The 10,982-nt window shown below is 58.9% G+C and overlaps 1 protein-coding gene across 1 annotated transcript; it reads right to left on the bottom strand.

Annotated features, from left to right (window-relative positions):
- Positions 1 to 234: 234 nt before the first annotated feature.
- On the bottom strand, positions 235 to 9,569 carry LOC121026241 (collagen alpha-3(V) chain-like; the record flags this gene model as incomplete). The annotated part of the gene is given in 29 exon segments (XM_040469114.1): positions 235 to 391; positions 589 to 642; positions 1,110 to 1,163; positions 1,310 to 1,417; positions 1,591 to 1,644; positions 1,784 to 1,837; positions 2,134 to 2,187; positions 2,350 to 2,373; positions 2,375 to 2,404; positions 2,942 to 3,049; positions 3,601 to 3,654; positions 3,791 to 3,844; positions 3,960 to 4,013; positions 4,217 to 4,270; positions 4,346 to 4,453; positions 5,096 to 5,149; positions 5,596 to 5,649; positions 5,746 to 5,853; positions 5,970 to 6,077; positions 6,879 to 6,932; positions 7,195 to 7,284; positions 7,449 to 7,556; positions 7,698 to 7,751; positions 7,842 to 7,895; positions 7,999 to 8,052; positions 8,427 to 8,471; positions 8,583 to 8,636; positions 8,872 to 8,916; positions 9,372 to 9,569. Coding segments are annotated over 29 exon segments (2,086 nt in total), but the record flags the coding sequence as incomplete, so codon positions are not given.
- Positions 9,570 to 10,982: the final 1,413 nt, after the last annotated feature.

The following is a 10,982-nucleotide window of genomic DNA, read 5'->3' as shown; positions in this document are numbered from 1 at the left end:
GGGGTTCACCCCTGTGATCCAGGCACATCCCCCAGACAAGCCTCCAGTCCCCTCAAAAAACAGGCCACAGACACAGCCTCCAACCCGCAAATCCCTAGATGGAGACACCCCCCCCCCCGCCATTTTCCCCAGACACAACTCTTATCATTCTAGACCAGGCTTCCCAAGCCCCCCCCAGTCTCCAACCCCCACAGTCTCCAAATAAGCTCCAATTCTGCCCCCCCACCCACCCACCCCTTCCTCTGAACACATTCTTTCCACTTGGGGTAGAACACACACTCACGGGTTCTCCCTTGGGGCCGGGGGGGCCCTGCACGCCTGGCAACCCCTGATCCCCTTTCTCACCGGCTTCCCCAGGGGGGCCGATGAGGCCAATTAATCCAATGTGGCCCTGGAGGACGAGAGAGGCACACACAGGGAAAGAAATATGGTGGGGGGATTGCTGGAGGATTTTTCTTCTAGAGCCTCGGGGTAATGAGGTTGGGAGCAGAGGAGACCCCAAATTCTCAGCCCTCTGGCCAGGGAGGGAGGTAAATGTGGAGGAGACAGAGGTAACTGGGGGAGAATAATGGAAGGAGGTATCCTTACTTTTTCCCCCTTGGGGCCAGCATCTCCCTTCAATCCTGGAAGGCCAGAGGGCCCCTGGAAGGAGAGTGAGGCTCAGTTAGTCAGGCTCAAACACAAAATCTCAAGGTTCATGTGGGTGATTGGAGGGTAGTCAAATGGGAAATTACTCATGTTTCAAATGGGAATTACCAGGGATGTGGTCATGGGGATGGTCAGGAGAGAGGGGTGATGACAAGGGATAATGAAGGGCTGGCTGGAGAGGTCCAGTATGAATGGTCCGTGGTCAGGATCGCCGTGGGTGGTCAGTGTTGACTATCAACATAGATGGTCAGTTTGGCTGGTCATGATGGTCACTGGGGTCGGTATAAACCACCAAGATGGAGGGTCGGTATAGACCATCAGGATAAGACCATCAAGATAGATGGTTAGTACAGGTGGTCAGATGGACTGTCAGTGAGGGGTGAGCCCACGGCACCAGGTGGCCACTGGATGCCCAGCGTGGTTCTCCATGCCGAGACACCAGGGACAAAGAGGTCTCTTACCAGGGGTCCAGGAGGGCCCATCAGTCCAGGAGGTCCCAGGAGGCCTGGTTCACCCTAGGATGAAGCAGAACGTGGGGGTGCTGCACTCGGCCGGACCCCGTGTAGATGCCCCCACCGCCCTCCAGGGTCAGCCACCTCAGGCTGTGATTAGAAAGCATAAGGTGGGTCACACACAGAGGGTCTGATCCCACCCTACTCACCACAGGGCCGGGGATCCCCCGAAGACCCTCAGGCCCCACACGTCCAGGGGGCCCTCGAGCCCCCACTGGGCCCGTCATCCCTGGGGGCCCGTCGGGACCTGGCTCCCCCTGAAACAGACCAGGGCAAGGGAAGGGCGGGAAGTGTCAGACGGTTCCTTCCTCCTGGCCTCCCAGCCAAGAACCATCAGGGAGGGGGAAGGAATTGGGGCACCCATTCTGATGGCCCATCTGTTGGCCGAGGATCAACACGGGGACCCTCCCTGGGCAGGGGGGGTACTCACCTTGGCCCCTTTCTCCCCTTCGTTGCCTTCTGGACCCATGCGGCCTGAAGGACCCTGAGGAGGGAAAGAGTCTAGGAGGGATGCTTTGGGGGTGAGGGGGGGGCCTGGGGAGGGGGGCGGGGCCGGGGGGGGCCTGTGGGGGTGAGTGGATCAAAGCTGGAGCCAGGTCAGCCAGGAGGCAGGTCTTACTTACCCTCTTGCCGGGGGGCCCAGGGGGGCCAGGCTCCCCAGAAGCTCCAGGCGGACCCTATGGATATGTAACAGTACCAGGGTAGTATTAGCTCACGTCGGTTGAGCAGGGCTATGTGTCATATGCCTGTGATCCCAGGACGGCCTTCCCCAGACATCCCCACAGCACCAGCCGTCTCCCACCTCCTCCATTAAGCTGCTCACCGTCCATGGTGACGGCCCAGAGCGGCAAAGCAGGTGCTGTATGGGGGCCCTGGGTACCTCATCAGCCTACTCCTCCGGCCCCCCCAGTCTACCCACTCACCAGCCCCAACCCCCCTCTGCCAGCATGACATGCTTTGCTCCCCCACTCACCGGTCCCCCAACATCACCAGGGTCTCCCTTCTCTCCTGGGGAGCCGTCTATACCCTGTGGGGGATGGGAGGGGTCATGGAGGCAATACGAGTTTGGGGTGAAGCTTGGGGACACATAAAGCTTATGTGCTCCCCTGACCTTGCCCAAGTCTGTGGAGGGAGGCGAGATGGGGGCAGAATTAGGAATATATTGTGGGAGTGGGGGGCTCACACACACCGAAACTCCTGGGTCTCCGGGGGGGGCCTAGATCTCCTGGGAGCCCAGTGGGGCCCTGGAAGACAGAATGACGAATAATCACCTCCCTGGTAGTGAACAAAACACAAAATCCCTGCCCTGGGAGAGAGAGCTTTCTACAGTCTAACGCGTGTAGGCGGTGACCTAGGGGCATCACATGCATCGCCTCACTTCATCCATCAGGTGTCTCCCAGCCCACGACTCAACAGAACTGACCCTCAGGAAAGGGGTGAGATGCAAACTGAGGTCCCACAGACTCCGGAGCTCCTCACTGCCCTGCCAGCCACCCCAAGCCCCACTGCCATGGCCGGGGGAGGGGGGGCGGTCTCAGCCTCCACCCTGGTGCTAAATCCCACATCAGCCCCAGCTCTGTTGCCAACATTTCCAGATGGGTTCTGTGTGGAAGCAACTTCCACCCCATCCCGTGACATACAAGCGTGCCTTTGGTCATTGTCAGCCACGTTCTGGGCGGCTCGGGGGCCAGCAGGTTGGAGGAGGGAAGCCCTGCTCTAGAAGTCGGGGAGCAGGGTCAAGGCCCCTCCCCATCTCTGCCTCCTCTTCTCCGAGGACTCACCACGTTCCCTTTGACTCCATCCTCTCCAGGGGGGCCTTTCTTGCCTGGGGGTCCAGCAGCCCCAGATGGACCTGAGTCCCCCTTTTCACCAATTTCTCCCTTGGGCCCCTTTGTAGAAATAGAGGTCGGAGGTCAGAATAGCCTAGACAAGAGTCCAGGGTCAGGGGTCAAGGGTCAGCATCCCTGGACTCAAGAATCTGGGTAGTCTGGGACTTCCTGGGGCCAGGGGTCAGAGTAGCCTAGACTGTCTAAGAGTCAGAGGTCACAGGATCTAGGACTTATAGGAGTCAGGGCCAAGGATGGCCCAGGTGCTCAGAGATCATGACCAAGTTTGGTCTAGCCCACATGCCACATTGGAGTGAGTTAGAAAAGGGGATCCCTCTGGGAAGTTCATCCCCAACTCAGGGTGTATGGCTTGGATCCGAGCCCCCACCCCCTCTCTCAGCCCCACACCCTTGTGCAGTGTACAACCTGAAGAACTCTGTGTAGCAGCCCTATCTGAGACCTTCCAGGGCTCTGTCATCAAGACAACTGGGGCTACCCATAGGTCCTGGGTCAATGGGTGACTCTGGTCTGCCCAGGGGTCAAGGTGCCCCAAGATGCCCAGGGGTCAGAGGTTCCCTGAGATGGGTGCAGGGGCACAGGACACAGTCACTCACAGGGATGCCTGGGGTTCCTGGGGGTCCTGGGTCTCCAGCCTCCCCTGGCTCACCCTGTAGGAGGCGAAGTTGAGCGTAAGGAGAGGTCTGATTATGACAGACAGAAAGGAGCTCCCCAGAACAGCCACCCCCAAGCAAGACTGGCTGTGCCTTCCCAACCCTAGGCAGTCCCCTGCCCCCTTTCTCTCACCTTCTCGCCCACAGCGCCCGGTTGACCAACTCCCCCAGGCAGCCCTGGAGGGCCCTGGAGAGACAGCAAGGGGTAGAAGTGGGACTGCAGGATGCCAACAGCCCCTTCGTGGGAAATGGATGTCCCCACCTCTCAGGCATCCTGCCCACCCTCCACAGAGGGTCCTCACCTCCGATCCACTGGGGCCATGGGGACCCCTAGGGCCTGGAGCTCCATGGGGACCCTGTGAGACAGTCAGAATAGCATCCAGTGACCTCATGACCCCTCAAAGGCACCACTAACCACAAACACCATCCTTAATGCTGGTTCCCAGCATCATCTTAAAATGACAATGTGCCCTGTGACACCACCACCTCCAAATCAGTCTAACGGTCACCACCACCCTGCTATCCTCGTGCCCTCCCACCTTCCCCAGGTTGTCCATACCATGGACCCTACATCTCCGACCTCCCCTTTCTCTCCAGGAGGGCCCGGCAGTCCCTGTGGAACAAAGAAGCAAGATTGGAGCACAGAGTGTGGGGAAAGAGGCCACGCCCCCCAAACTCAGACACACACCTGCAGGCCAGGGGGGCCAATCATCCCAACGAAGCCTCTCACTCCATCATCTCCCTTCTGCCCAAAGAGGCCTGGTGGTCCCCTGCGTCCCTGAGCCCCATCTGCTCCCTGGGAGAAGGACAGAAACAGGGCACAGTGAGGGTGTGGGTCAAGGGTTGGAGACAGGGTCAAAGTCAGGTTAACGGTTGCAGTCAGGTTTGAGATTAAGTTTGGAAAGGGTCAGGGTTGGGCTTGGAGGTGGGGGTACAGGTTAAGGGTACAGAGTTTGGGAATTAAGTCAAGAGTTGAGTCAAAGTTTTCAGATGGGCAGCGAGTGGTGAGATGGGCATTGGGTGGTGGGTTGAGGTCAAGGTCATGAGCAGTGTTCAGACGAGGTGGAGGTGAAATTTAGGGTCGGGCTTGACATTGGGGCCAAAGTCAGATTCAAAGTTTGGGTCCAGGTTTGGGGTCAGCACTGGAGGGTGGGTCAAAGTTGGGCTTCAGGGTAGGACTGGGTCAAGGCTCAGATTTGAAGATAAAGTTTAAGCTGGGATTGAGGTTCAGGTCATAAGTGGGGTTGAGACTGGAACTGCGATGCCCTTCAGGGTTCAGGTTGAGGTTGGGATTGAGCCAGACTCTGGGATGAGTTCCTGTTGGGTGTCATCACAGAGGGGTAGGGGTGGGGTTGAGTTTGGGTCTGGGTCATGGTGGAGGACACTGTCCCTTCCCATCGGGGATCCAGGCAATGGCCACAAAGCCAAGAGCACTCACCGGGGAGCCTGGGTGTCCCACGGGACCCCGTACCCCTGTTGGTCCAGGCGGGCCCTGGGGGAGGGAACACAGCCAAAAACACCTCAAATTCAAGATTGGGAGCGTGCTCAAGATGACATTCACTGCTCCCACTGCCCCCACCAGGAAGCAAGAGCTGCTTCCCCCACAGTCCTGTCGTCCTAGCCACCAACAAGTGGGATCAGATACAGACATCGTCCAATGCTTGGGTCACTAGGACTTTTCCCCAGAAGTCCCTCCAGGGACTGAGCTGGCTCACAGATGCAACGCTTTGGCTGAAGGTCCTAGAGGGAAGCTGGGGAGGTGATGCCCCAGGGCCATGCAGAGTCACAGACAGAGAGATGGCCACCAAGGAAAGGGAGAGGAGAGGGTAGCCATCTCAGCACCCCTCCCATTCTCCTGGGGTCCCAGCTATCCCCCTCATCCTTCACATCCCTCTGCCTTCCCCCAGGCCCACCTCCCTCACTGGGCCCCACACTCACCGCATCCCCTTTATCGCCTTTGCTCCCTTTGTTGCCAGGGGCACCCACCTCCCCCTGCAGAGGAAACAGGTGAGGGAGGACCAACATGGCCTCTCCCTACCCTGAGCCCCCCAGCCCCTCCTCCACGAGCTCTTGTGTCCGTGAACTCACCTTGTCCCCATCCTCACCAGAAGGCCCAACAGCTCCCGGCGGTCCAGGAAGCCCCGGGGGCCCTGGGATCCCATCTTTGCCGGTGGGGCCAGGGGAGCCACGTTCGCCCTGATGGGGGAGTGGAAGAGGGGATGGTCAGGGGCCAGGGCAGAGGTGAAGGTCCGGGGATGTGGGGGGTGCTGGGTCCTGAGGATGCTTGAGGACTGTAGCAGGCAGGCACTTACCGGGGAGCCCTTCTCGCCTGCAGGGCCAACAGGGCCTTGGCCTCCACTTTGGCCAGGAAGCCCCATGCCTCCTGCCGGGCCCACAGGACCCCGCTCCCCAGGAGGGCCCTGGAAACAGGGGTGAGAAGTGTGGGAAAAATAGCAAAAGTTCTCATGGATAGAGGGGGTTTCAAGCCACCAGGCACTGAGGCAGGTAGTTAACCAGCGTCATATCCATCTGTTCCCTTCCGCACAGTGGCCAGAGGGACACCTGTCCCTCTGCCCACAGCCCTCCACGGCTCCCACCTTACTCAGGGAAAATGCGAAGTCCTCCTGGTAGCCCACAAGGCTCTGCACGAGGTGCCTCATCACCTCCTGCCCTCTCCGCCTCCCACTCACCCCTCCTCACTTCTTTCCAGTCACACAGGCCTCTTGAGCATTTCCTCCAACATGCTAGCACACCCCAACCACAGGGCCTTTGCACATGCTATTCCCTCTGCCTGGAACACCCTTCCCCTGTATATCCGCATGGTTCCTCCTTCACCTCCTTCAGGTCTCAGCTCAAATGTCACCTTCTCAGGGGGCCTTCCCTGACCAACCCGTTTCAACTGCTCTCTCCCTACTCCCCCTTCTCCGTGTCATTCATCACCAACTAGAACAGAAGCTCCAGGAGAAGGGAGGTTTTTATATGTTGATGTCTGGCATGCAGGTAAGTATGTGTCAGACGGATCATCTCACTGTGATTTACAGTCTGTGGGGCGGGGCTGTGTTACAGATGAGAAAACTGAGGTCACGAGGGTGACCCAGGCCTGTTTGACACCCAAAATAGTGGACTTAATCATAGCGATGCCCAGCTTCCCAGATGCCCCAAGCCCCCCCCCCCCCCCACACACACACTGCCCCCTACCCAGCAGATGGGGTTACACTTACATTGGCTCCAACAGGGCCCAGGGGGCCTTTGTCACCCTTTAAACCAATAGGTCCCTGAGGGAGGAGATGATTCAGTCAAGAGACCCCCCCCCCCAAGGGTGTGGCCCAGGTCCTGTCTTCACTCTGGGGGCTCACAGTTCCCACCTTCCTCCTGGGCACTGAAGGTCAGGGGTCTCTCTCCTTTAGGTCCCTCCGGCTATGATTCCTTTACTGCACCCGGGATGCCATCACCATGTCCCTCCCCCCGAGCCCCCTTTCCTTCTCTGCTTCACAGGCCAGCCAGGCACATTTAGGAGGGGTTCCAAAGAATACTCACGGGGTCACCAGGGGCTCCTTGGGGGCCGGGGAAGCCCCTGGGTCCAGGCGGCCCTTCCTTCCCAAGGGGCCCGGGTGGCCCCAGGTCTCCCTACGGGAGTGCAGGGGGAAGGTCAGCCTCCAGAGAGGTGCAGAGGTGCTTTCCCCTCTGTGAATCTGGGCCCCTCCCCCACGGAGCTGATTCTGAGCCTTGGGGTGGCATGGGGCCAATCTCTGGGGCCACTCAGCCAGATTTCTTAGGGGGTAGGGTCTCACCTTGACACCCTCTCTGCCTTCCAGGCCCGGAAGACCTTGTTCACCTGGAGGTCCAGGCGGGCCTGGGGGGCCCCTCTCGCCCAGAGGTCCCGCTTCTCCTGTCTTTCCCTGGAGAGGAAGGAAGCTTCTCTTGAATGGAGGCCGCCCGGGGTCGGGGGCGGTGGGGGGGGCGGGGGGAAGGTCTGTCTGAGATGCACCTCTCCCCGAAATATCTGCAAAACTGGAAAGACCTGTGGGCTCCCTTCTGACCTGAGGACCCACGACACCAGCTGGTCCAGGTGGGCCTGTCTGACCTTGGAAGCCCTGGGGAGAAAAATTTAAAGGGGTGTCACATGGGAGAGAGAACCAGAGAGCCTCAGGGGGTGAGGGGTCAGAAGTCAAGGGGCCACTCACCAGTTCTCCTCTCTGTCCAGGGTGCCCGGGACGCCCGTCCTTCCCCTGGGGACCCTGGGGAGCAGGGTGGGAGGGAGATGAGACGGCACTAAGGAGTCTCCCCACTCCCTGGCTTCCCTCCGGGCCCCCCCCCCCCACCCAGGGTGCACGCACTTACAGGGGGACCTTTTGGTCCGGGGAATCCAGGAGGGCCCTGCAGACCTGGGAGGCCCTGAAATGGAACCAGAAGCCACGGTCTCATCCCTCCTGCCCCCCGAGCCCCACATACCGAGCACGTGGCGTGCTTTCTGCACGCCGGGCAGGGGGCCAAACACGCACCCGCAGTCATTATTCCAATTGTCACCGCAGCCCTTTGTGGTTATTCCCATTTTATAGAGGGGGAAACGGAGGCCCAGAGAGGTGGAGTGACTCGCCCAAGGTCACGCAGCAGCTGAGTGGCAGAGCTAGGGCTTGAACTCACAGCTCCGGACTTCAGAGGCTGCGTTCCTTCCACTGCACCCTAACCACCTCCTGGGTTCGTCTGCCATCCCGAAACACACACACACACACACACACACACACACACACACACACACACACACTCACCTTTTCCCCAGGGATCCCAGAGGCCCCGTCCTGGCCCACATCACCCTAGGACAGAGTGGATGGGATTCAGGCTGCAGGACAAACTCACAGGGAGGGCCGGGGGAGCCCGGGCCGGGGGGGCCCGCACGAGGGCCCGATCACCCACCCAGCCCATACCTTGGGGCCCGGTTGCCCGGTGGGACCCGGTTGGCCCCTCTCTCCACGGGAGCCCTGAGTAGCAAAGAAGCAGAGATGAGAAGTGAGAGGGTGCCCGACTCGCCTGGGCCGCCTCCCGTCGTGACCCCTCCTTGCCCCACCAGGGACGCGGACATAACCCAGACCCCAGACGCTCTGCCCTGCCCGCTCACGATTCCCCCCCCCCCCCCCCACCTCTCCTCTTGCAGCCCCTCCTCGCAGCCCTGCCCCCCAAGGCCCAGCAGGATGGGGGAGCATTCACTCTTCTTACTGGTGGCCCCCGCTCTCCTTCCAGGCCCGGCTGCCCCGCTTTGCCCTGGAGAACAAATCAGGTGACAGGGAAGCAGAAGACGGTTATGGCACAAAGACAGGAAACACGCACAACCGGGCACAGACCCAGAAAGGCACCTGCTGTACACTTCTTCACAAGCCTTTCTCACACACACACACACACACACACACACACACACACCCCTACGCACATTTATGTCCACGGCCACGCACGTGCATACAGGCTTATGTCCTTGTTTACTGCAGGCCCGTGGGTTGTAACACCCAGACCCCATCTGATCTACACTGAGAGGCACCCGTACACGCAGACTCATGCACAGTAACGCGAGGTGGGGTCACCTACCTGTGCCCCGCGCCGCAGAGGGGAATATGCGTGCAGACAAGTGCTTCCAGGCTTAGCCATGGGGCCTACCCGCTGCCGTGCAGAGCTGCACGTGTTCCCCCAGATAAGCCCTACCCTTCCCCGGCCCCCGGACTCACCCGCTTCCCTTTTTCTCCTAATGGTCCCAGCGGCCCAGGAAAGCCAGTAGATCCCTGAGTTGAGAGAAACAGAGAGAAAAGATGGGGGGTGGTAGTTGTGGAGTGGGTGGTCAGCAAAGTTGACCCCTCACCCTTCAGCCACTCCGTCCTTTCCAGAAGTTTCTTTGGTCCTTCCAGGCCCATCCTCCTCCCAGGCAGCCCTCTGCCCTCCTCTTTCCCCTCGCTCACCCCTTGCTCCCTCCACTTCAGCCACACTGGCCTCCTCCATGCTACTCAGGCACACCAGTACACTCCTGCCTCAGGGCCTTTGCACTGGCTGCTTCCTTCGTCTAAAATGCTCGTCTCTCAGGTCCCCACACAGGCAGGTATCCCTATGGTCTGGATCTCATTTACATGTCAGTTCCTTAGAGAAGCCTTCTGCCACCATCCTGACCACCACGTCCTCCAAGTCACCCTCTGTCACCCTGTCCTAGTTTGTTTTCCCATAATATTTGTATTGAAATGACCTTGCTCACTTGCTTACTCATCCGTTGTCTGTTTTCTCTGCTCTGACATGGTGCTCTGATCTCCTGATCTTAATCCCCTCAACCTGGTACACAGACAGGGCTTACTGGATATTGGTTAACTGACCCCAGTCCATGCCGTCCTGCCCGTTTGGAGGCGTCCTCCCCCGTCCCCACAGAGGAACACATCACAGGTTCTGCTATCTCCTCCTGCTCTTCACCGTGTTTTGAATCCCAGACCCCCACTGGATTAGCTGTGTGGCCCTGGACAAATGGCCTACCCTCTCTGAGCATCAGTTTCCTCATTTGTAGCCTGGGGACACCAATGATACCTCCCTCACAAGTTTTTGGTGAAGATTAAAAAAAAATTTTTTTTTTTAATGTTTATTCATTTTTTGAGACACAGAGAGAGACAGAGCATGAGCGGGGGAGGGTCAGAGAGAGAGGGAGACACAGAATCCGAAGCAGGCTCCAGGCTCCGATCTGACAGCACAGAGCCCGATGTGGGACGCGAACTCACGGACCATGAGATCATGACCTGAGCCGAAGTCGGGCGCTTAACTGACTAAGCCACCCAGGTGTCCCTGGTGAGGATTAAACAGAATAACGAATAGGAAGCATTTTACACTGTGTGTGGCACATGGTAAGTGCTTATGAAATGTCAGCTGTCATCATTCATGCTGATTATCACTGACTGCTATGGACTGAATGTTTGTGTCCCCTCAAAATTCATACGTTGAAGCCCTATGTTGAAGAATGGTCATTTGGAGGGGGGCCTGGGTGGTTCAGTCGGTTAAGCATCTGACTGGCTCAGGTCATGATCTCACGGTTCCTGAGTCCGAGCCCCATCTCGGGCTCTGCGGTGACAGTGTGGAGCCTGCTTGGGATTCTCTCTCTCTCTCCCTCTGCCCCTCTGCCTCACCTTCTCTCTTTAAAATAAATAAAATGAGGGGCGCCTGGGTGGCGCAGTCGGTTAAGCGTCCGACTTCAGCCAGGTCACGATCTCGCGGTCCGTGAGTTCGAGCCCCTCGTCAGGCTCTGGGCTGATGGCTCAGAGCCTGGAGCCTGTTTCCGATTCTGTGTCTCCCTCTCTCTCTGCCCCTCCCCC

This window comes from Herpailurus yagouaroundi, unplaced genomic scaffold (assembly GCF_014898765.1).
Source record: "Herpailurus yagouaroundi ecotype Mexico unplaced genomic scaffold, PumYag 67885, whole genome shotgun sequence".
NCBI classification, from domain to species: domain Eukaryota; kingdom Metazoa; phylum Chordata; class Mammalia; order Carnivora; family Felidae; genus Herpailurus; species Herpailurus yagouaroundi.
The sequence above is the reverse complement of the archived record's forward strand: the minus strand, read 5'-3'. Positions and strand labels throughout refer to the sequence as shown.